Here is a 24,999-nt window from a genome sequence, read left to right on the forward strand (position 1 = left end):
GTAATCACTAAATTACATTGAGGGCAAATAAAGGATAATTGCTGTGAGGGGAAAGAAGATGAAAAGCACAATTAGATTATCAGCACTTTATTTGCTCATTGTGTTCCCCAGCTTTGTAATTTCTCTCAGTGCATTTGATGGTCAAACATTACATTTATCTTTTGGCACATAACTTGCTTTGTTTTTTAATTATTTACAAAGGGAGCTGTGTGATTTTTTTCAGCTTCTATATTAGATCAGTAGTTATTTCTTGGGAAGTCATAGGACTTTGTTGATTCATTGTAACTGAAGAGGGTCAGACAGTTTACTGATGATTTTGCCAATGGTGTTGAGTGAGGGAGAGGGGAACTTGCCCGTTTGTTAGCTGTATTAATGACAGTTTGCCTTGGCTGAGTCACTACAGGAGCGGGATCAGCAACATTTAGCTCATGCTTCCATTTCCTATTGTTTACAAGGGCTTAAGTGGGCAGCACTTAATATTAATGAATGCTTCCTCGTAGAAATGAACACTGGGAGCACATTCATGACATATGTAATTAATGTTTGTATAACTGAAACATAGAATTTATTCAGATACTGCAAATGAACCCTCCAACTGTGTAGCATGCACGTTGCAACAGTTAAGAATATGTTAACTGTTCAGAAGAGATTCTGCAGATGCTGGAAATCCAGAGTAAGATACACAAACTACTGGAGGAACTCAGGTGGTCAGGCAGGTCTAAGGAGGGGAATAAACAGTCAATCTTTCGGACTAAGGCCCTTTGTCAGGTCTAACCTGATTCATAGCTTAACTCTTCATACTTGGAATGATAATGAATAATTTGTAGCTTTAGGATTTGGAATATGAAGGTAGTGAAATCTTACGACAGTTGCACTTATTAGTGTACACCCTGACGGCATCAACATTGATTTCTCCAGCTTCCAGTAACCACTCCCTTCTGTTTCCCCCCAGACTTTGTTTTGCCTTATCCCTTTGACTCCATCACTCCTCTCCCCTGCCTCAAGACCTGTCCATCACCCACACCTTCATCCCAAGATTTCCCACCTATTTACCTTTATTCCATAGTTCACGGTCCTCTATCGGGTTACTTCTTTTTCACCCCTTTGCTTTTCCACTTGTCACCTCCCAGCTTCCTGATCATTCTTACTTTCTCCTCTTCCCTTCCCACCTACCTTCATCGTCTCATCTGGATTCACCCATCACCTGTCGGTCTGTAATACTCCCCCTCCACCCACCTTTTAAATCTGGCTTCCACTCTCTTTCTTTCCAGTCCTGATGAAGGGTCTTGGCCCGTAATGCTAACTGTTTATTCCCTTGCTTAGATGTTGCCTGACCTGCTGAGTTGACCTGCACTTTTTGTGTGTTTCTGGAGTACTGTGTGCAGTTTAGTCTACTTATTAATGAATGAAATACTAAAATACTAAAATTAAAGGCAAGTTAGAGAAGGTTCATTTAAATGATCCTGGATGTGGAGAGATTGTTTTATGAAGATAGGTTGTACAGTTTAGATATGTACCCAGTTGCGTTTAGAGGGGCAATATGACTGAAAGGGATTTGACAGGGTAAATATTGGGAGGACATTTCCCTTTATGGAAGAATTTTATATCAGGGGTGCAGTCTCAGAATAAACGGGTTTCTATTTAAAAACGAGAGGAGAAAGAATTTCATCGCTCAGAGCGTTGCAGGAAATTGCTTGTGTCAGAAAAGTGCAGAGGTTGCATCCTTCAAAATGTTCAATAATCTTAATCAGTAAAGAAATCAAAGGTTATAGGAATAGGAGGGAAAGAAGAAAAGCGGTAAATGGATCAGTTGTGATCTAATCAAATATCGAAAGTGGATCAAGGGAAATGGCTTGGTCCTACTACTATTACTTCCATCATAATGGTCTTCGATGCCTTAACTCAGGGGGAAAACAATTGAACTTCATTGCAGTTCTACATTTTGGAAGAATTCTGTGGCACGTCATAAATTCCGAGTATTGATGAAGGGTTACCCATAGGTATGAAGACACATCTGGACCCTCACTAAGATTAAGACTCTCATTCACAAACACTTCAAACACACACTTTAACCGGCTTTCATGAGATCCACACGTTATTCTAATGCTGGCCTTAAAAATAACTTGCAAAGCTAAAAAGAGTATTTTGGTTCCTCGGAAATTATTCAACATAACATCACATGATTAAGCACGGCATTTTCAGATCTAAGGAATACCATGCCTCTTCTGGCATCCTCCCTTTCATAATATGTGAATTGTCGAGGAGATGGGGAATACTGTTGACTCAACTCTCAGCCTGCAACCAACGTTCTATTAAGTATGTGATCTGTGAATATGGAATAGCATCTCGGTAGCTTTTTAGCTGATGCAAGAGCACCTGAAAAAGAAAACTAAAAAATTCACTCAAAACCAGCATTCTTGTCACAATTGCACATAACTTCATAATGAATCATAAGTAAATTTTTGGCAAACGAGAAAACCTGCAGATGCCGGAAAACCGAGCAACACACACAAAATGCTGGAGGAACTCAGCAGGCCAGGCAGCATCTATGGAAAAGAGTACAGTTGACATTTCAGGCAGAGACCCTTCAGCAGGGCTGGAGAAAAATAGCTGAGGATTTGATATAAAAGGGTGGGGGGGAGGGAAGAGAGTAACACCAGGTATTAGGTGAAACCTGAAGGGGGAGGGATGAAGTAAAGGGCTGGGAAGTTGATTGGTGAAAGAGACATAAAGCCATGGAAAAAAGAAAAAGGGGAGAGGAGCACTAGAAGGAGGCAATGGGCGGGTAAAGAGATAAGGTGAGAGAGAAAAGTGGATGGAAAAAGGTGAGGGGAGGTGGGGAGAGGCATTACTGGAAGTTTGAGAAGTCAATGTTCATGCCATCAGGTTGGAGATTACCCAAATGGAACGTACTGTGTTGTTCCTCCAACCTAAATGTGGCCTCATCACGACAGTGGAGGAGGCCATGGATGGACATATCGCAATATCAAAATTTTGGCTCTCACCTTGATGTGTTTTTAAATCTTAATTCAAACCAACATATAAAATGGAAAAAAAGTCATATTTATCCAGTTGTTTCATTACCTAAGCCATTTCCCAAAGTAAAAGCAGACAGTATTTTTTAATGTGTGTCTTTTGGCATAATGTATGAAATCCAATTGACAACATCAGAATCAGATTTATTATCACTGACGTATGACGTGAAATTGGTTGTTCTGCAGCAGCAGGACCCGAAAAGACTGAAATATCTATAAACTACAAAAATAAATAAAGTCTTCATGGGTTTGTGACCAAATTGTTTGCTTTCATTAATATTTACTGAAGGATCAACAAACCAGCATGTTGGTTTAACTTCTTATTGAGAAAACAACGCCTCCATTAGATTTTGAGCTTGGATCGCATTCTGCTACTATACAGTTCACGTTCTTACCATATTCATAATTCACCAATCTAGAATAACTGTTTGGCCCAAGAAGCAAAATGTCTGACTTAGAGAAAGAAATTCACTTTAGAAGTAAAATGTCTGACTTAGAGAAAGAAATTCCACTTTTTGAAGAAATTGGGAATGGCCACTTCGTCGTTGGGTTTTTGGAATATAATGGAATTGAGAAATGTGGGGCAACTACAAAACAAAGTGGCACTGAAGAGAAAGCTCAGTGATGAGCTCATTTGATGCTGTTAGAGGGAAAAGGGGCTGAAGAGCATACTCCTGTTACGGTTTCTAATGTTCTCATATGCATATTGCAAAGGTATAACTGATTTGATCTGGAATTGTCTGATATTGATACTGAAATGGGGAAAAAATAAAAGTCTTCTATTCTCCAGCACCTTTCAATGTACAAGCATCTGAGAAGAGGATTATTGTTGAACTTGATTCTTAAAATGAGTAATGAGATGAATCAGTTCAGTGAATTCCCAATTTTGATCCTGCTCCAGGGAAGAGGTATGAAGGAGAGGTTACAGTCACCTTAATTCTGGTGATCATGGCAACCGACTTTGATTTAATACTGGAAACTGTTTTAAAAATAACAACTATACACACTGTCCTCCCTCCATGTGACAGTAACCAAGATGAGTTTGTGATGGATCATCTCTAAACTAAGTCAAAATATACCAAGTGACCAGTTGACTGATTGAATTTGGTATATAGATTTTGCAGAATCTTTCTCATTCTTAGCATCATCTGTCTCCTCACCCCTTGACTTAATTGGTGGCTATCTGATACGAAGTGAGCGCATAAAAATCCCATCAATACTTAAATGGTTTTACTCAGAATGGGGCGTGAAAACCTCAGAGGGTGAAATTGGTTTTGGTTTCGATTTTTTTTCTTTGTGTATTCAGAGTATGAATCCACAAAGCAGGAATCAGATTATGTCACTGGAAACTATATTAAATCGAAGACTCACGAAAGCAGATGATTCTAATGAAGTTTAATTAATAACAGTTTTAAAGTTCAGAATTGTTTGCCAATGGAGTTAGACTTTACAGAATGTTTGATGTATTGAACCCTTAATGCCTGCGAAATGAGGTAATTTTTAAAACTTATTGCATGATGCTATTCCCTCATGACTGCAGCAGCTCAGTAATTTTATGAAAAGGTAAGGAAGTAGTATATTGTTTTGTTGTTGGAATCAAAGATTTTTAGTGAGGTCAGAAAAGAACATGTCATAGAAGAACACAGCATGGAAACAGCCCAACTTGTCCGTGCCAGCCAAGGTGGTCCCATTTACCCGCCTTGATCCTCTTAACAGCTTCTTGTCTTAAACATTGGCTGAAGTTGCAACCAATACTTTGTGTGGCGAAGTCTTTGTGCCTGTAAGTGGCCGAAATCTGTGATGTGATTCCGGAAACTGTACTTCAGCTGCTGAAAGGAAGTAGTTGAGAGAATTGTGACGATGGCCTTCCCTGTGGCAGCAAAACCTCTATATGAGAGGTTCCCAACCTGGGGTCTATGGAAGTAGTGCCTGGCCTGCTGAGATCCTCCAGCATTTGTGTGTGTTCCTTTGATTTCAAGCATTGTAGATTTTCCTTGTTTGACATTAAAAGGACTGAACTATAGGAAATGAAGATTAGAAAATCTGTAGCTGCTGGAAATCAAAAACAAAATACGAAGTGCTGGGGTAAAAAGCAGAAAGTCAGGCAGGAACTGCAGAAAGAAAAACAGTTAAAGCTTTGGGTCAGTAACTCAGTCATAACTGGGAAAGAGAAAGATGTAATTTAGTTTTCGGTAGGAGAGAAGCGGAGGGGAGGAGGAATATGCAGTAAAGGGAGTGCGTGTAATAAGATGAATCAAAATGGCTTATTGGTCACAGCACATTAAGCTACTAGATCTGTGTAATGAATCATTAGTGGCAAGGTGGTGGGACCTGCCTGTCCAGGGAAACGTATGTGTTAAAGAAAAAAGCAGAAAATGGAAAGTGCTGGAAAACCTAAGCATGTCAGGCAGCATCTGTGGAAAGAGAAACAATTAATGTTTCAGCTGAATACATAGCCATAGACATTTAACTCTATCCTGCCAGCTGCAACTTCTTTCAACCAAAGAAATTCCCTTGGTTTCACCTACCCAGACCAGTTTTTTTCTGTCTTCTCAACTGATGAAAGGTCCTTCCATTTGAAGTGCTATTTCTGCTCCCAAAAATGTCTGACCGGCTACTTTGAGATTTCTGAGCCAGAGATATCCGGGAGTTGGTGAGGATGTTACCATTTCTCCAGCAGGGTTCTCTTTTGTCCACCTGGCAATCTCCTGGCATGATAGAGCTTGGAATAGAGAGTCCATTTCTGCTGTCTGGTGTTGGGTATGTGAATGATATGACAGGCTCATGAAGTTTCAGTGCTGGGAGTGCTGGCTTGGGAGAGGACACCCATTTGGATTGCTTATTCTGCCAGTGGATTTGGAGGATTTTGAGATTCATTGGGTTGATTCTCTACAGCGCTCCAAGGTACTTGCAGTCAGCAATTTCTGTTTTAGGAGCATTTAGGAATATTGTAAAATATTTATAAGATTCATCTTATAAATCTTATAAGCTTTGGAACTGAAATTATTGCATCTGCCAAATAAATGAAGTGTATCTAAATTTTTAAGCAATGATGAGCAAAATTTAACAAAAAATTGCATTGATGTGCTGACGCATCCATCTTTAAAGACCCTTATCATTAGGATGTGCCTTCGTCACTTCACTGCCACCAGGATTGAGGTCCAGGATCTAAAGACCAGCAGTTAAATTTTTTTTTGTAATTTTTTTATTGAAGTTCATCAAACAAACATTTCCATAAGATGTATTTCAGACATTGTACATATATATCATATAATCATATATATCACAAATCTCCACAAAGTGTTTATCTGAGGTATACACTTATAGAAAAGAGTGGAAAGAAAAAACAAACAAAAGGAAAGAACTATGTACAAGTAGGGAGTGATCTTTTTTTAAACAACAGATTCATTGATTTGTGAGTATAAAATCAGGCCTATGAGGCATTATGTAGTTAAACCATTTTTCCCAGTATGAATCAAATTGTTCCAGCTTATGATTAACAGATGCTGTTATCTTCTCCATTTTGTAAATGTCCATTGTAATTTTCATCCATGTATCTAAAGTTGGGCTCTCCTGTGATAACCATTTCCTAGTAACTGTCTTTTTACCAGCCACCAACAGTATATTCATTAAATATTTATCTCTTTTCAACCATTCTTGAGGTATATATCCAAGATATATGGTCTTCCTGAATGTTTTAAGAACAGCTTCTTCCCTTCCACCATCAGATTTCTAAATGGTCTATGGGCACTACGCTGTTATTCATCTTTTGCATTATTTTCTTTATTTTTGTAATGTATAGTAATTATTGTTTTGCACTGTACTGATGCTGTGAAACAACAAATTCCATAACAGCGGTAATAAATCTGTTTCTCATGAGAAAATATGGTTGATTTTAGCTGTAGAGTATGGGTGACCCCAGTGCTATGACAATTCAGGTAATGGAAATTTGACTTTACAGAATTCATAGACCACCAGCAAAAATTCTGCCATATGGAATAAAAATTTGCTGTCATAAACCTATGTTAAAAAGCTAAATAAATAAACAACTTTATTTGCATTTTGTATTCTTTGACACGTGCAGATGATGCAGCTTTCAGTTATGGAAAGTTATGAAATGGACCATTTTCTAGAAGTACAATCCCTTCCTCCCCTGTCATGTGAAGGTCACCTATGTGTGCTTCTGTATATGTAATACCAAGCTAGTTGATGGTTTTGGATAACGATGTGAACTTAAGTTTAATGTTGTATACATATCAACTTTCGATCTATCATTCCCCATCATCCTCAACATGGCTGCCCCCAGTGCTGTGTGCTCCCACATGGCAAAACACCTGAGTAATCACATTGCCAAGTTTGGCGATGACACAACAGTGGTGGGGTTCATCAGCAAAAACAGCGAGACAGCCTGCAGAGAGGAGGTGGAAGAGCTCGAGGGCTGGTGCCAGGCAACTAGCCCCTTCCTTAATGTCAACAAGACAAATGAGTTGGTTATTGACTTCAGGAGAACTCGCACCATTCACACCCCCCACTCACCCCAATATCGGTGGCAGAGCAGTAGAAACTGCAAGCAGTTTGAAACTCTTGGGAGTTCACAGCTCACACAACCTATCATGGTCTCAGAACACGTCCTGCATAGTCAGGAAAGCTCACGAATGCCTCTACTTTCTGAGAAGGCTGAAGAGAGCTGGACCTTGCACAACCATACTCACGTTGTGCAGGTGCACAGTAGAGAGCATCCTAACCAGCTGCATCACCTCTTGGTATAGAAACTGCACCGTGGCGGAGCAGAAAGCTCTACAATGATTATTCAAAACCGCCCAGTGCATTACTGGCACCAGCCTTACTGCCATCAAGGACATTCATACAGAAAGGTACCAAAAGAGCAGCGAGGAACATCATAAAAGATCCCACCCACCCTGCTCATGGACTGTTTATTCAGTTCCCATCAGGAAGGAGGCTATGTAGCATCCATGCCAGGACCTCCAGACTCAAAAACAGTTACTTTCCCCAAGCAGTAAAGCTAATCAACACCTCCATGCCCCCAACCACCACTACTCAGAGTCACCTTATTTACAAACGCTGTCTGTACTTAGCATCACTTTATGGCCATACAATCAATACTATGTATGTAAGCTGTCTTATGTTTTTGCATTTGTTCTGTTTTTTTATTATTATTTGTTCTTTATCTTTTTGTTTTTCTTTTGTGCTGCATTGGATTCGGAGTAACAATTATTTTGTTCTCCTTTGCATTAAATACATTAAACAATCTTGAACCTGTGGTCAGTTTGCTGTTGCTCATTCACGGGTGATTTACTCTGTGCTTCTGTAAAGTAAATGAAGAATTTATAGATCATATTTCCAGATGGCAGGATCTAATGAAGCAGTTTTGGTGAACGTTGGAATGTAAGAAGCATTCCAGCTCATTGAAGTGTGGCAGTGAGATTACAGCCAGTTTTTGTTGGTGTTGAGTTTTTTGTAACTACTTGATAATAGAGACAATGCTTCAAAAGTACTTTAATAATTGTAAAGCAGCTTGTGATGTCCTATAATATAAGTTAAGATAAACTTTGTAAAATGGTAAGGGTACTGGTTTGAGTTATGTAACTGAGTGTATGAGTGATACAGCATGAAAACAGACCCTTTGGCCCACTGGATCCATGCTAACCTAGTATCCATTTACATTAATCGTACACTAGGCCAATTCTATTCACCCCACACTCCCTTCAAATTCTCCTGAGATTCCATCACTCATCTGCACATTGGGGACAAGAGGCCAGAGAAAACCCACATAGTCACAGGGAGGACATGCAAACTCCACCCAGAGAACACCTGAGGTTAGGATTGAACTAGGGTCTCAGGCTGTAACTAACTATACCACTATGCCACCATTGTGGTTTTCAAAATTTCTCTTCCATTTTTATTAAGCTAAGGAATGCTGAAATCTGAGTGCTTAAGATTTTCTGGTACATTATAACACCCAACTGGGATATACAAGTGACCTGTCTTTTTCACTGATGCAAACATGATGGGACAGGGAAGGAAGAGGATTTAATTGTCAAAAAGCAAATTTCTGACAAGACCATCAATGCAGGCAATGTTTTTCTTAACTTAGCTTTCACATGTATGTATAATGCATTTAAAATATTGACCGACCCAAATGCACTTCACAGTAGGCATTTGTATATATTATAAACGGTGGTGAAGACTATAGAGACTATTGACTATTGAGATGTAAAAGCAAGTTTTTTTCATCCATCTGCTAGCTTATTTGATAAAAGATACTAGTTGCTTGAAAGATTATGGGTAAAAAGGGACAATAATTCAGATCAAAACCAGAAAGAGGTAGGTTTTAAGGAACATTTTCAATGATCAGAGTAAGTGAGAGAATTCAAGAATCTAGAACATAACAGAGGCACAGCTGCTAATGATAGGTCAAATGAAGTAGAGGATCCTAAAGAGACCAGAAATGGAGAAAAACAGATTTGTTGGAGGAATTCTTAATTGTTTTTCTATTCATGAATTCTGCCTGGTCTCTAAATATTCTAGTAATTTCTATTTTTATTACAGGCATGAGGATAGATTAAGTAACAGAAATATTTGAACACACGACAAATAATTGAGATCATGTTACTCCATGCAGGTCTAACACTTGCAAAACTACTGAGGAACATCTGTTGCAGTGGTGTAAGTTAATCTTCATAGTTATTCTCACAGCCTCAATAAAAATAAGTTGTCTGGCCAAATGAATTTTAAAAATGTCGGAGCGATGTTAATTAATGTGATTTCTATTATTACTGTAGTGTTGAATCCTCAATACACTATTGAAGCTCCTTTTTACTGGTTGTCTCTAGAAACATGCTGGTTAGCCCCTTGCTAACAAGCCAATGGATTCAGCGGTGAGAAAACCACCTTTCTCGAACTCCATACGTCTAGGGTCGATATAACTTGGGTCCCACCAGACTGGGAGACCGGGATTTTTCTACCATCTGCACCCCAATCTGAGTGAATACCGTGTAAATGCTGCCCATTTGCAATTACCCGTCAGCAAGAAATAATGGATCATACACTGCATACAATTATAAGAAAGGTTTATTCATAAATGCCACTTAATCAAACAGTTAGTAAAGAAGCAGAGGTAAAAATAGGAAAAAAATAAAAGGACCTATTGTAATTAAAACAGTCAAATGCACACAAAGGTAGAGCTCAGATCTTCCAAAAGCTGGAGATATCCACGTACTCTTGGTGCCAACTCCAATTCACCGATCACCGATAGAACTTTCCACCTTGGACGCCATCAAATCGCACATTCCAGTTGGATTGAATCCTACCATCAGTTCTCACGATCTTTTTCTCTCTCCATCTCCCCCTGAAAAGGGCCTCGACCCATTTAGTGTCCATCACAAAACCTCTCCACCTAGCTTTCTCTGGAACCTTCTCCCAATTCCGCTATCCTGGTTGGCTGACCCAACATTCATAAGCTGAACATCACAACCCCTTATCTTTAACGGTAACCCAAACACTACCAGCAGGACACACTACTTCTACAGAGAACTATTAAATGAAATATCCCACAGCATTAGCAGTAAACACTTCACAGTAAAAGCTTAACCAGGGCACTACATTATTATTACGGAGCAATAAGGGACTGCAAGCACTGGAATATGAAGCAAAAACCAAGCGGAAGAACTCAGTAGCATCTGTAATAGTGAAGGGATGGTTGACCTGAAACTCTGACTGTAACTTTATTTACACAGATGCTGTTTGACCAGCTGAGTACTTCCAGCAATTTATTTTTGCCTATTTATGATATGCTCTGTCTTGTTTTCACTCATAACTTTCCAGGCAATGAAAGGTTGTTTAGCCTAACTAACAAAAGAAAGCAGTAGTACTGTTTATGTCTTCATAGTGACAGCAGAGCATCTTTCTGCCCTTCATACCGTCTCTGACCCTTAACTACATATTCACATTAATCCTACGTTAATACAATTATGCTTTATTCTCCCCACATTCTTATTATTTCATCCCAGACTCAGTCGCTCACCTACTCACTAGAGATAGCTTACAGCAGCCAATGAACCTACCAACCTAATATCTTTGGGATGTGGGAGGAAACCCACAGAGTCATAGGAAGAACTTGCAAACTCCATCCGAGCAACACTGAGATCAGGAATATATCTGGGTTCCTGGCTCTACTATTCTGCTATCCAGTATTCCTTACAACTAAAGAACGGACTTTATACTGTAGTCACTGTCTTCATGTACAGAAATGCAACCAGGAATTTACACTCTAGAATGATATAGTGCTATGAATGTAAACCACCCAAGACCACTTCACAGGAGCAAAATCCAACATGAGTAACATTGAGCCCAAAGGAAGAGGCATCAGGTCTGGGTTGTAGGAGGATCTTCTAAGCAGAAGAGAAAGGCAGGGAGACCTAATTTGGATTACAGCACCATGTTTTCTGTCTTAAGTTAACAGTAAATTGTTTTTCCAATAATTTAAGGCATGTAATTGTTGTTCTTTGTCACATAGAGACATTGATAAACTAACCATTGAATGTATTAACAATTCATTAGCCCCAGTTCCTTTACACACACACTAAGAACTTAGGATCATCAATTGTGTATCCCATTCTGTCTCTTTATCTTAGTGCAGGATTGTTTCCAGTGTAGATAAGTGGATGAAATAAATAGATTCCTCACTAAGTGTGATTGAAATAATTTTGCCACTGCCATATTTATATCGAAAGGTGTTGTCTTTCATTTAGCCAAATACAGTGGAAAGGCACAGTCAAATGCAAGACTTGGTAGAATTACTTCAAAAATTGTCAGTCTTCATGGTAACCCTTTTAAACCAAAGATATTTCCTTTCTATATGTTGCAATTAACAAATGATCTATGTAATGTGTACAAACCATAAAAAATTTTGTTGTGTAAATGTTGTATAGTTAGTGTTGGCAATAAAAGGGTAATTGAGACTTTAAGAATTCAGCATAGTTAGTTCAAAGTTAAATAATTGACCTCTCTAATTTGTAGCTTGGTAAACCAGACTTCCAGGTGCTCTAGAGTGAACAGTAATGTTGTATGAAGTTTTAGTAGATATGTTTGTTCAATTTTTCACCATAAGGTTACCTAAAGTATCCCAATTTTGTTGCAATGTTGCTCAGTTACATTACACCAAGGTCATTAGAAATTGTGTTTTTATAGTTTCCAGACTGTGTCAAACAGAGACACCTCTTGAGGTAGCTCCAGCTGTTTCAGTCCTGACAGATTTTCAAGAATGTACAAAGTTTGTCAGTCTTCTTCTGCTCAGTGATTTCAAATCCCTTAATACACCTGGGTAACTAGTGACTTTTAATCTCAGGTTAGAATTTAAGCAAGCTTTTGGACAAGACTGTTCTATTTCTTCACATTAGAATGATGCTTTTCGCAAGTTTTGTCTGTTTCTTGCTGATACCTGGAGCTCAGTCCTTTGCATCAAAAAGTTTGGACGTAAAGTATTTTTCTCAAGTTTTCCTGAAGCCTGGGTGGAAGTTGTAAGTGTGACTGAAAATTTAAAGCTATAGAGGGCCATGTGCCAAGCACAAATACAGTATCCGCAAAGCAATCCAAAGTTTCTTGCAACACTACCTTTTTATCTGACGTACCTGGGACATTGTTTTGCTTGCAACATGAAACACAGTACATTACACCTTTATTTGTGAGACCATATATAATAGCTGACTTTATCTATACTCCAACCAAATGCTGTGTTCAGTACTGATGAACTGCTAGAGGTCTTACCTTTTGAATGAGATTTTAAATTTAGTTCTCTGTTTGCCCTCTCCTCTAACCATGAAGAATCCTATGGAATGTGTTGTCCCGGCCAATAATTTATCCCTGAACCTGCTTTACCAACAGCAGATGATCTGATAAATTTCACGTTACAGTATTTCTGACATCTTACTGTGTCCTTGGCTGCTGTATTTTCTGCATCGCAGCACCAACATTCACAAAAGATGCTGTTTACTTGCAAGTCAGCTTTATTTTTCTTAATTAAAGTTTTATAGTTTTGTTTTACATTTCTTAAAATCTCAGCGTCTCATCTGTGAGCATTACACGTTTTAACAGTTTCACCTGCCTGCAGCCATCATTTTTACAAACTTTCAGTAAGAAAAATTGAACATGAATGTATCATTTGCTGATTAATGGAAGTTGATTACTTGGGAGGTTGCTTTTAAGGTAACATGCTCTTTGGCCATCACGGGTACTCTTTTTTTTACTGTGTTTTCTTTCCCCCACTGCCTATTTTTGCCTTACCAAGTAATGCACTACTTTAGAAGAAATGGTATTTTGTGGTACAAAGTCGAGGAAATCTGCAGATGCTGGAAATCCAGGCAATGCACACAAAATGCTGGAGGAACTCAGCAGGCCAGGCAGCATCTATGGGAAAGAGTAAACAGTCGATGTTTCCGGCTGAGAACTTCCATCAGGGCAGATGAAGAGTCCCGATGAAGGATCTTAGCCCGAAGCATCAACTGTTTACTCTTTTCTATAGAAGCATTCTGGCCTGCGGAGTTCTGTGTGTGTTGCTGGCATATTGTGGCACGAGGTTGTGTCATCGCCTCGGAGCTGCTGCGCAGACTTTGCAGTTGGAGCCTTTTTCCTCACCCCGTTTTGGCCCAACTCCCATCAAAGCTTCAGACCCCTAAGTGCAGACAACCCACAAAAATAAAATGGACCAAGTCTTTGTTTAGTCATCAGAGAGGAGACAACTTCTTAAACCTATGGTTGCTGAGTGTACATTGGTCAGGGTGCAAAAAATAAAAGGCAGTGGGCAGGGGTAGTGTTAGGGGCATGGGGTTGATATTATATAACAGAGGTGCAGGTATAGCAGCTTTGTAAACATTACGAGGCAGGCCTGTTTTATTCAGTCCAAAACATCTTTCAGAATTTTCGAGCAAAACTGACTGCAGGAAATCTTCACAAATAGCCAACCAGAGAAGAATTTCCTGCTCAATAGAAGCACAGAGTTAAGGGAGCCCTAGTGAAATGAGTAACTTCAGAACCTCCAGACAACTCAGTAACACAACCTCTATTTGAACGTACTGCTGCTGTTAGGCTTGGAACCATTTCTGTGCTAGTGCTTTTGTTATAAATTCCTATATCCTCACTCATTAAGAAGCTACTAGCATAAAGTTACGTCACAATTTACATTTCTCTACATCGCCACCTCCATCTCTGCCACCATAGAATGGCGTACCAAAATACTTAAGTTAATTGGCAGGTTTACATTGGTGGTTTCAGTTAAAACTGTGGATGCAGGAGTTTAGAACAAAAATATAAGGTGAAAACAGCATGTGCCTTTAAAGTGGGAACAGATGGTGTTGTCCAGTTATAAACTGGGTTACTAGCACTTTATAGCAGTTATAAGTGGCAACAAAGGGAACAAATCTGGTCTTGGCTTTAAAAGACTGTAACTGACTTGAAACCTTTTCTGAGGTCTTTTTGGAAGAGATTCTTTCTGGTGTGGTGAATGCAAAGGCAGGAAAGAGCGTGGGCTGCTGGGGGATGGGCAGTGCTCAGATGCCCTGCTTGATAACTGATGAAGTGAAGGTGCTGCTGTATGACCTGGGTGTGAGGAGGGTCGCTCTGTTTGCTACTCCAGAGTTCAGCAAAGCAGCATACCCTGCAGGAAGTGGCGGTCAGGCCCAACCCAGCGTGCAGTACCTGAAACACCTGGGAACAGATGTGGGAGAAGATGGCACACAGTAAGGAAGCTGCCAAGGTAAGCCTTCCCAATTTACCTGGTTAATGGCCCTTTTTGTATACTACAACGTATTGCTAGGTAGCCTATTGCAAATCCCCTGCTAGCCAAGTCACATCCTCACATCTTGCAATGCTTTTAGTGTTGACTGTGCATGTCTGTAGCACTACATTAAGCTGCAACTTATAATTGGAAAGTTTTGGCATGCTCACAACTTGTAATGTTAAAAGCATTTTAACTAAGTTGGCTGCATCGTTAATAGCGCTTGATAGCCCCCACTTTGGGTTGCAGTCACAGTATATGTGACATTGTTTGATCTAGAGAAGCTAAAGGCAAGCTCAGAAATCCTAATACATTATTGCCTGTATGTGTACTGCTGTATAGCTGTGGCAAATAAAACGTAGACAGTTCTGTGCCAAACATAAGTTGAGCCAATATTGTAACATTGATCATATTTCTATCACACATTTAGATTCTCATTTCACACTCCACAGAATAGTGTACCGTTAACGAACTAGCATAAAAGCACCAGCACGTTTTTGAACGCAGTGAGCACAAAGAGGTAGCAGAACTGAATGGGAGTGAGTGAAAGTATCACAGAAGAAGAAGAGATGGTGCAAGAGGCTTTAACGATGTCACACAAGGAGCTTTTGATTAGTAAGGAACAAAGAGTCAGTATTAGACTGACACAAGAATGAACAATATCACCTTGTAGTATCTTAATTACTTGTAAGTGCCAGTTAGTTTAAATAAAGCATCAATAAAGAGGGGACTTTTGTCATGCAGAATTGCACCTGTTTGTCTCTACCATCTCAGACTGAGCCTTGGAACTGAGAATGACAGCGGTTGGTTCCAATAAGATGTAGCTGTGTTATATTGAAAAATGCAAGTGTCACAGCACAGTAATGGTCAGTGTGACATTATTATGGCTGGGAGTGTCAGTGTTCAGTTCCAGTGTCCAATGTAAGCAAGTTTGTACCTTCCTCCCTGTGTGCGTGTGGGTTTCTCCCACATCCCACAGTCCAAAGACAAACCGGGTAGTAAGTTAATTGATCATTGTAAATTGCTGATGATTAGGCTAGGATTGAATCAATGAGCAGCAAAGCTCAAAGGATCAGAAGGGCCTGTATCCTAAATAAGATAATGTTCAGTACCTTACATGTGCTAGATGGGAAACTGAATGAGCTTAGAAAAGTTCACACAGTTGGTAACCTTTAACTTCCCCTCCCACTGACTTCAATAGGATCTATTTTAGATAGTGTTTTTGAAGGATTCACTTTGTCAGATAGTGTGAGGAAACCTGACACTAATGATGCAGACTGGTGAGTTTTCCAAATTCTCTTCAGATCTGATAGCCTGAACACGGTTGAGGTTGGAAGCGTCAATGACGAGGTTGATGCAGTTGTAGGTTGTCACATTGAGAGGTTAGGAGCAGTCTTATGAAGATGATAGTTTTGGGGAATAAAAGATGTTGAAGGGATACATAAAGGGAAAAAGAATTAGATAAATATTTGAAGCAGATGATGGAAGACAGCAGGGTATATTGGTCTTTCATCAATAATATCTTTCTGTGCTATAAATCTCCTGAGCTTTGCCATTCATCCCCTGCTGATTGCCAGTGCTGCTCTCAAACACGGACAGGGAGCATGCAGTAGATTATAAACTCTCTCGAGCTGCTGCTTACCCTTCATTTTACGCTGGGCATCTTTATGGCAGCATGTGCAATGGTGAGGAGGGCTGGTTTTTCGACGGCTGCTTAGTACTCTACATTTGTACTTAATGTGCTCTTTTGGACATTTAGATTGCGGCGTGTGTTCTTTTTTGAACATCATCTTGAGATCATTATAGTTGTGAACAACCATACTCCCCACTCTTAGTGCACCATGGCATCAAAATGCACTGTCTGAGGATGTACAACACTAACCCATGCAAGCTTCTGAGCCAGGAATTCTAAAACCTGTAAATTCTGCCACAAGGGTCCCTGCACCTCATGCACCCTTCTAATTTGGGCATATAATTACTGCTGCTTTGGTGCACCCGAGACCAAATCCAGAAATATGCAGCTGCTCAAGCACAAATGTACCTGACCATAACCATAACCTTCTTGAAGAAACTTAAGGATAGGCAATGATCAGTGGCCTGGTTAACTGATGCCAGCATCCCGAGATAAGAAATTCCTGGTCAACGCAGAATGGAAATCATGATGGCCATATACATCAGCCAGAATAAATCATCTGCCCATTGATGTAGCTATCTTTATATTTCCATCAGACCAGTGAACTATGCCTTCATTGGATAGGAAGCTAATCATCTAGCAGCTCTCCAGAAGGGTCTTGGCCCAAAACATCGACTGTACCTTTGTCCATAGACACTGCCTGGCCTGCTGTGTTCCTCCAGCATTTTGTGTGTATGTGTTGCTTGATTTTCTCTTGTTTGTATTTAGTGACAAGGATAATTTTTGGTCTTATTTTTTGCAGGCAAATTTGTGCTTATGCATTATTTAAAATCCAATGCATTTTTAAATAGATCTTTTTTTAAGGTTCTCTTATAACTTGATAGATTTCAGCCATAGCGTGATAACTTGAAGTAATTTTTGGTTTGTTTGTTTGAAATGTAACAACATAGTTTTGGCGGACACGTCAATGCAATGCCGAAGTGTTTGGGTAGAAACGTTCACTTTAAGATCAGACGTTGAAGCAAAGGACCCACCAGCACTCTCAGAGGGCATTCATGTTTTATGGCACAGCACAAATTCAGATTCAGATTTATTTATCACACTTATCAAAACATACATTGAAATGTTACATTTGCATTAACAACCAACACTGCACAGGGATATGCTAGGGACAGTCTGCAAATGTTGCCACTCATTTCGGTGCCAACATTGCAAAGATGAGAAAGGACTTTTACTGGCCTCATTCCTGGTATTTATCCCTCATCCAAAAGGTTGCTGGGTAATTACAACTTTGTTGTCTATGAGTCCTTCCTTTATTCAAACTGGTTTCCAAGCTTCATATATGCTTTAAAAAAGTCTGCAAAAGCATATAAGTACTTCATTAGCTCTGAGCTTCGAAAGGTGTGTGGGGGGGGGGGGGGGGGTATTCAGGGAGGTGTTAATGAATAGCAAGATTGTAAAGGGCCAATTTGTTAAGGCAGATGGTCTCTCTGTGTAGATGGATAATTCACCTGTAACTTTTGATCTCATGATCTTCATAGGAAATATTGCAACAACATTCATTGCTTTGCATTTGCTTTAGTCCTCTTCAGTTGTAAGTTAATAATGGAAGGATTAATCCAGCACATGCATGCAACTAAGAACTAAAATAATATCTTACAGAAAACTCCAAACTTCTTGGTGCTTCCGTGAAGAACCCAATACTTTTCACAGTGAAGTGTTCAGGAGATATGTTCACAGATGTTTTCTCTGGCCAAATTAAAATGCATTATAACATCAACAAATCACACCATAAAACAAAGACTGCGCAATGTAACTAAAACCTGCAGTACAAGATTATCCTATTCACTCAAGTTCATCGTTATGTATTCTTGAAGATTATTTGGACAACTAAAATGAGTTACTGTAGATAATTAACAGATGCTTAATAGTCTGTGGCCAATTAGCTTCACCAGGAATTTATGAGATGTCAAATAATTGTTTAATAGAGGCTGCTGCAGATCTTTTCCCATAAGGCATGTTTAATCCAAGAGTTTTTGTAGGTTACCAAGGATGTTAATTTGAAATTGCTTTTCCAATTGCTAGATAAGAATCAATTAACTGTTTAAAAGGATGTATCTGAAAGAAGGTGATCTAAAGATCACCACAAGGTAACACTATTATTCTTTTATTATCTGGTTATCAGTTTTAAAAATATAATGTTTAATATATTTCAAATTTAGTGTCATTTCCATACTTTTCACCCTCTTGCAATGTCTTCAATGCTTCAAATATAGTCTTATTTGTAATGTAGACAAATATAGCAACCTCTTAGTGTCGAAGAAGGTCCCACGAAAAGTAACATCATAACCAGGTTATCTGTTTAACTCATATTGGCCAGAAATCTTGTAGAACTTGTGTGCTGTTTGCCAAACTATGCCTAATAATCACTTGCCCCTACCTGAAAGGAAAAGCATTACTGCATCCAAAAAACATATTTCCAGCCTTTATCTTCTTTTGCCTCACATCTTTGTAACCAAAGGAGCACTAGTGGGATGATCCCAGATTAGAGGCAAAAGGGAGCAAGTGATGAATTTCTGTCTGGTGTCTTCCTGTGCAATTGAGAACTCTGAAGCATTTAGCTTGACACAACTCTGAAATTCCGGTTTAGATTTATTTTTGTGACCATCGTTTACAGCCTAGCCCTAATTTTCCTTCGGAGCATAATGCTGTGATATCTTTTTGCAGGCTTCTGGCGAGGGTACTTCCATAGTGGTGTTGGACAGAGCTTTGTAGGATTCAGACCCAACAATGATGAAGTCAGGATTGTGTGTGACTTGTAGGGATCTGAAGATGGTAATGTTCCCCTGCTGTTCTTGTCCTTGTTCTTCTTGGTACTGGAGGGTTTGGGAGGAGCAACTGTAGTGCATTTTGTCGAAGATACACATTGCAGCTACTGAGTTAGCGGTCGAAGCAATGAACATTTAGAAAAGTTGACAGTGTGCCAGTCAAGCATACTTTTTGATCCTTGGTGACAAGCTTCCTGAATGTTGTTGCTGCAACATCCATCCAGGCAAATGCCTTGTAGATACTATGAGCAAAATTCTCTCAAAAAATCTGAGCTTTACATGGATGAGCACAATATCATTTGGCTAAATTGTCCATACTTTTCTCCTGTACATGATAACGGCTTTTTCTCTTCACCAGAAATAGGTGATTGCTGCTGCTTTTATTCAACCGCTTCAAGAATCAAGTTCAAAGCAAATTTATTACCTAAGTACATAAATATCACCATATACAACCCTGAGATTAATTTTCTTGTAGGCTTACTCAATAAATCCATAATAGAATAATAACCATAATACTATCAATGAAAGACTGTATCAACTAGTGTTCAAAAGATAATAAACTGTGCAAATACAAAAGGAAAGAACTAATAATAATACATAAAAAGCAATAAATATCAAGAACATGAGATGAAAAGTTCTTGAAAGTGAGTTCAATAGGTTGTGGGAACATTTCAAATGATGGAGCAAATGAAATTGAGTGAAGTTATTCTCTTCGATTCAAGAGCATGATGGTTGAGAGATAATAAATGTTACTGAACCTGGTGGTGAGAGTCCTGAGGCTCCTACATCTTGAATTGAATTGAATGATCTTTATTGTCATTATACTTAGGTTCAATGAAACCCTGTTTGGCTTCCTCTCAGGCAATTAAATAAAGCGGTAGATAAAAACAAGACAGTACCGGTAATAGAAAAACAGTATTAAATAGATAAGTAGCAGAAAATAAATTGCAGCAGCACCAGAATATCACAGTAACGCACTAAGTGCCGTTAGTGCAAGTATTTGAGTCCTTGTGTGTGCTCACAGTTTGTGAGTGGTGTGATGGAGGCCAAGGCTCTGGGGTAGAAGCTGTTCCTCCTATTCTTGTTCTTCTTCCTGATAGCAGCAGCATGTCCTGGGTTGTGTTTGGCCCTGATGGTGGGTGCTGCTTTCCTGTGACAATGCTTCATGTGGATGTGCTCAATGGTGGGGGAGGGCATTACTTCCGATGGACTGGGCCATATCCATGACTTTTTGTAGGACCTTCTGTTCAAGGACATTGGTGTTTCCATAACAGGCTGTGATGCAGCCAGTCAATATACTCTTCACCAGTATTCTGTCGAAGTTCGTCAGAGTTTTAGATATCATTCCGAATCTTTACAAATTCCTAAGGAACTTTACTGTGATTAATGTCACTTGGCTGATGTGTCAAAGTATTTGTGGTGAGAAGTCCATTCCTGCTCTTTATACTAAATGCATAATACAACAGCAGAGATTAAAATGTAATGATTGCATGTGATACTTTGTATCCATAATTAATTGTATTAAATTCAATGAAACTGAACAGGGGTAAATTTAAAGTAAATATTTGAAAAAGAGATAAGAGATTGGCTTTATTTGTCACATGTACATCAAAACAATGAAACATACAGTGAAATGTGCCATTTCACCAACAATCCACACATTCTGAGGATGCGTTGGGCGAAGGCCACGAGTGTTGCCAAGTGTCTGTTGTCAACATGGCATGGCCATGTGTTTGGGGAGCATACCAGCTCCTTGCGAGCAGGAGTTGAATCGCTGGCTCTGTAAAGTGTTACGCTAACCACTACAAATTCCTGTGCCACCCCTGTGATTTGAATTGTTAAGATAGAAAATCTCACAAAGAATGAGGGGATTATTGGTGAAATTTTCCGTTAACCTTCTGGATCACTGATGTTGATTTACAACATTGCCTGCCTGTATCAGAATAGATCATAATACAGTAATACTCCTTTAATCTGGTGTACTGGGAACTTTGGTAGTGCCAGACTAGCAGATTTCCAAGACCAGTAGATGCCTAATAATATGCCAATACATTTTATTTCACTTTTTTTACATGCTACTCTATTGAATAATTAATTTTCTAGTTTAAGGGAGTGTGGGAATAAGTGTGGGACTCAGTAAATTTCATGGGATTGTGGAAAACAGAACAAGGTGTGTTCTAGGAAATGTGGGAAACAAGACCAGGGGTGTTGCAAGGGGCCAGATCCCTGATGTGTGAAAGGAGCACAGAAACCGAGACCGTGGAGCAGAGTTAATTTTCATGTTGTCTTCTGCTAAAGATAGCTTCTTGAGCCAGTTTATTTAGGCATATGCAGATTGCCCATATTGATTCATACTCATTTAAGCATTTTTACCAGCATTGCCAAGATGAGAAAAGAGAATAGTTATGCCTGAACTTGTTTCATAAAGACTGATACTATTAGAATTATACACATAAAAGTTGGTAAGGGAAAATACAAATTCTTTAATTTTTGCTGTTATGGATAAATAATCTTTGCCTTTACATAATAGCCAGCAAATCATTGTAAAAGATTGAATAATTAGGTTATATTGACTGCACAGCAAGGTGCCATTGTTCAGAAACATAGAAAACCTACAGCACAATACAGGCCCTTTGGCCCACAATGCTGTGCCAAACATGTCCTTACTTTAGAAATTACTAGGGTTACCCATAGCCCTCTGTTTTTCTAAGCTCCATGTACCTGTCCAGGAGTCTCTTAAAAGACCCAATTGTATCCGCCTCTACCACCATTGCCAACAGCCCATACCACGCACTCACCACCCTCTGGATAAAAATCTTACCCCTGAAATCTCCTCTGTACCTACTTCCAACCACCTTAAAACTGTGCCCTCCTGTGTTACCCATTTCAGCCCAGTGAAAAAGCCCTGTGAATTCTGTCCCTCAGAAAAATATTGGATTTAGGCATGTTGAAAATTTAAAATGGAGGTTGATAGATCCTTGCAACTCAGGGTAACTGAACCAAGTCCAGTCGAGGAAATAAGTTTTGGATCACCAAAACTATCCACATGATCAATGTCTCTCATCATTCTTATACACCTCTATCAGGTCACCTCTCATCCTCCATCGCTCCAAGGAGAAAAGGCCGAGTTCATTCAAACTATTCTCATAAAGCATGCCTCCCAATCTAGGCAGCGTCCTTGTAAATATCTTCTGCACCCTTTCTATAGTTTCCACATCCTTCCTGTAGTGAGGTAACCAGAACTGAGCACAGTACTCCAAGCGGGGTTTGACCAGGGTTTAGACTTGCATTACATCAAATACAGATGAGGAAATTAAAGTGTTTAAGACAATTAAAACACTGAAGAGGTAGAAGGAAGTTATATTCTCTGGTTGTGTACCTAACTTTATATTAGAGTGGAACTGTTAGGAACGACATTTGGTAAAAGGCTGGGGGAAATCTATAATTCTGTCCCTCAGAAAAATACTGGATTTAGGCATATTGAAAATTTAAAATGGAGGTTGATAGATCCTTGCAACTCAGGGTCACTGAAGCAAGTCCAGTCGAGGAAATAAGTTTTGGATCACCATTAATTCATATATACATTCAGGGATTTGAATGTCTTGCTCCTGAACCTGTCCTCCAAATTGCAGCATCTGTTCCACCCGAACAAAATCTTATGGGCATCCTTGAAAATAATGATCAATGATCTCCACAGCTGATGATTAAGTTATGGGAGGAATGTCAACCAGGATTTTAGGAGGACCTGTTGCCTCCTGCTCAGTTAAGTGAATTGGAACTCCAGAACAAGCACGCGGGACCACAGCTCAGGCCTATCAACCAACAGACAGTTCTCAAAACACAGGAGAGGAATGTAGGCATAAAATGCTATTGAGTTAAGCCATTACATGATACGTATTGGATAGTTTTTATGCTTTCACTTGTAATGCACAGCCCGAAAGCTGGTGCTATTGTGCCTTTCAAATAAATACTTGAAAGTGGGAAAAATGGGAACTCTTGGGAAAGTGCAAGCCAATATGTATAATTGGATTAATCTTTCAAAATGCCCAGACAGACTTGGCAAACTGAATGGCCTCTATATATTATGGTTACCTAGAGCTCGAATTGAATTAGAAAAAAAGCTATTCCTGCTCCACTGTGACCAAGATTCAGCTCTCTCACAGAAATTAAAAGAAAAACAGTCGTATTGACCAGGCAACTTCAATAACATCTGACATTCCAAAGCACATTATAAGCAATGAGGCAGTTTTAATGTAGTGATGTACTTGTTGAAATATTGAAAATGAGGCAGCCTGTTGCTCACAGTAAGGTCCCATAGGCAGTGTAATGAATTGGTAGTCGGTCATGTTTTGATTGGTTGAGCTATAAGTGTTGACTCGGATGATATTATCGGGGTTTTGATGGTTGTGGGTTGTGGTTACTCTTCTTTGAAAAAGGGTTTGAGATCTTTTTAAGGGAGAGGAATTTATTCTTGGTTTAATATTGCTTCCAAAAGACAATTTAGCACATCCTCTGGCCATGGAACACCTACTATTGGTACTGAATTGAGAATGGCAGATTAGATTTTGTGTTTTTCATGTTCTGAAATGGGACAATCATTTGACTTCAAGTCAGAATTGTACCATTGAATCTTGGCGAGCAATGTGACTTTTGCTTGGGAATCTTTTTATTTTTTTTATTGCAGTATATATACCACAGACTCGGAGAGGAGTCCCTGGATATGTATCCTGCCATCTGTTCTCCAAACCATTGAACCAACGTTCTGACCCCCCCCCCCCTTTAATGTTATCAGCAAAACTGCCACCAGTTCATATAATTCTTGAACTGTGATTTATCCCATAGAACTAGCTGAAAATATCCAAATTCTGTTCCAAAGACTTGCTTGTGTATTACAGGTTTCAATCTTGAAGTGAAGTTATTTATTTTCACATTTCTTTTTGCATTTTGCATACTGGAGTACTTGAGACTCGTATTTTATCTGTGAAAGAATGAATAAAGTGTCCTGTAATGTAATATAGGGCCGGTTGTACTTAATCAAGGAAGAGGAAAATAAACAGTTTGCATGTTTATGGTTACATCCTATAAATCAGCACAAGTAATCACATTTTGGTGAAATAATACGCCAAAGGGATCAGAACAGTCAGACGTATGAAGACAGATGACTATTAATGCAAACCCCATGCTGATGCATCCTTCATAAAGTAATTTTTGTGAAATTAGTCCCTTGTGTGAGTCTGTGAAGCATACTCGATCTCCATCTAATACTTACTTCACCTCATCAACTCCGTTGCAATTGTTAAAAGTTCTTTTTTGTAAGTTATGTGTTGTTGCCACGGCCTGAAGCAAAGTGATTAATTAGCTTGAATTTATGTGCTATTGTACCTCATCATATAATTGCTGGAATATGACAATTGGTGTCCAGCAGTTGGTCCATGCACCTACACTATGTAAAGCCCTTGTCTGAATTGAATTGGTGCAATGTGTGAGCCCTTTAATTATCCACAGCGTTTTGCCTTGACTCAAAGAGGACGGTGTTGATTATTCAGGGTAAGATGCGTAGCCACCCTCACAGTTGCAACGAGTTTGGCTAATTCGGCTCTCTTCAGTATCTCTTGCCGAGTTGCAGCTTTACTGTTGGGGCCTCACCTATTCAAGAATATCCAAAAAAAATAGAGTCCTTTGGACTCTATTATAATAACATTAACAACAAAA

At 39.2% G+C, this 24,999-nt stretch overlaps 1 protein-coding gene across 12 annotated transcripts in view; it reads left to right on the forward strand.

The window, feature by feature from the left end:
- The window catches only part of LOC140713685 (catenin delta-2-like), a 1,190,818-nt gene that overhangs the window by 981,480 nt on the left and 184,339 nt on the right, over positions 1-24,999 (forward strand). For 10 of the 12 annotated variants that reach the window (XM_073024066.1, XM_073024071.1, XM_073024068.1 and 7 more), the window contains one exon: positions 14,686-14,805. The exons of the other annotated variants lie outside the window; for them this stretch is intronic. In XM_073024066.1, coding sequence (XP_072880167.1) covers positions 14,686-14,805 — 120 coding nt within the window. The remainder of the gene's footprint in view (positions 1-14,685; positions 14,806-24,999) is intronic. 12 annotated transcript variants of the gene reach the window in all.

This window comes from Hemitrygon akajei, chromosome 20 (genome assembly GCF_048418815.1).
Source record: "Hemitrygon akajei chromosome 20, sHemAka1.3, whole genome shotgun sequence".
NCBI classification, from domain to species: Eukaryota; Metazoa; Chordata; class Chondrichthyes; order Myliobatiformes; family Dasyatidae; genus Hemitrygon; species Hemitrygon akajei.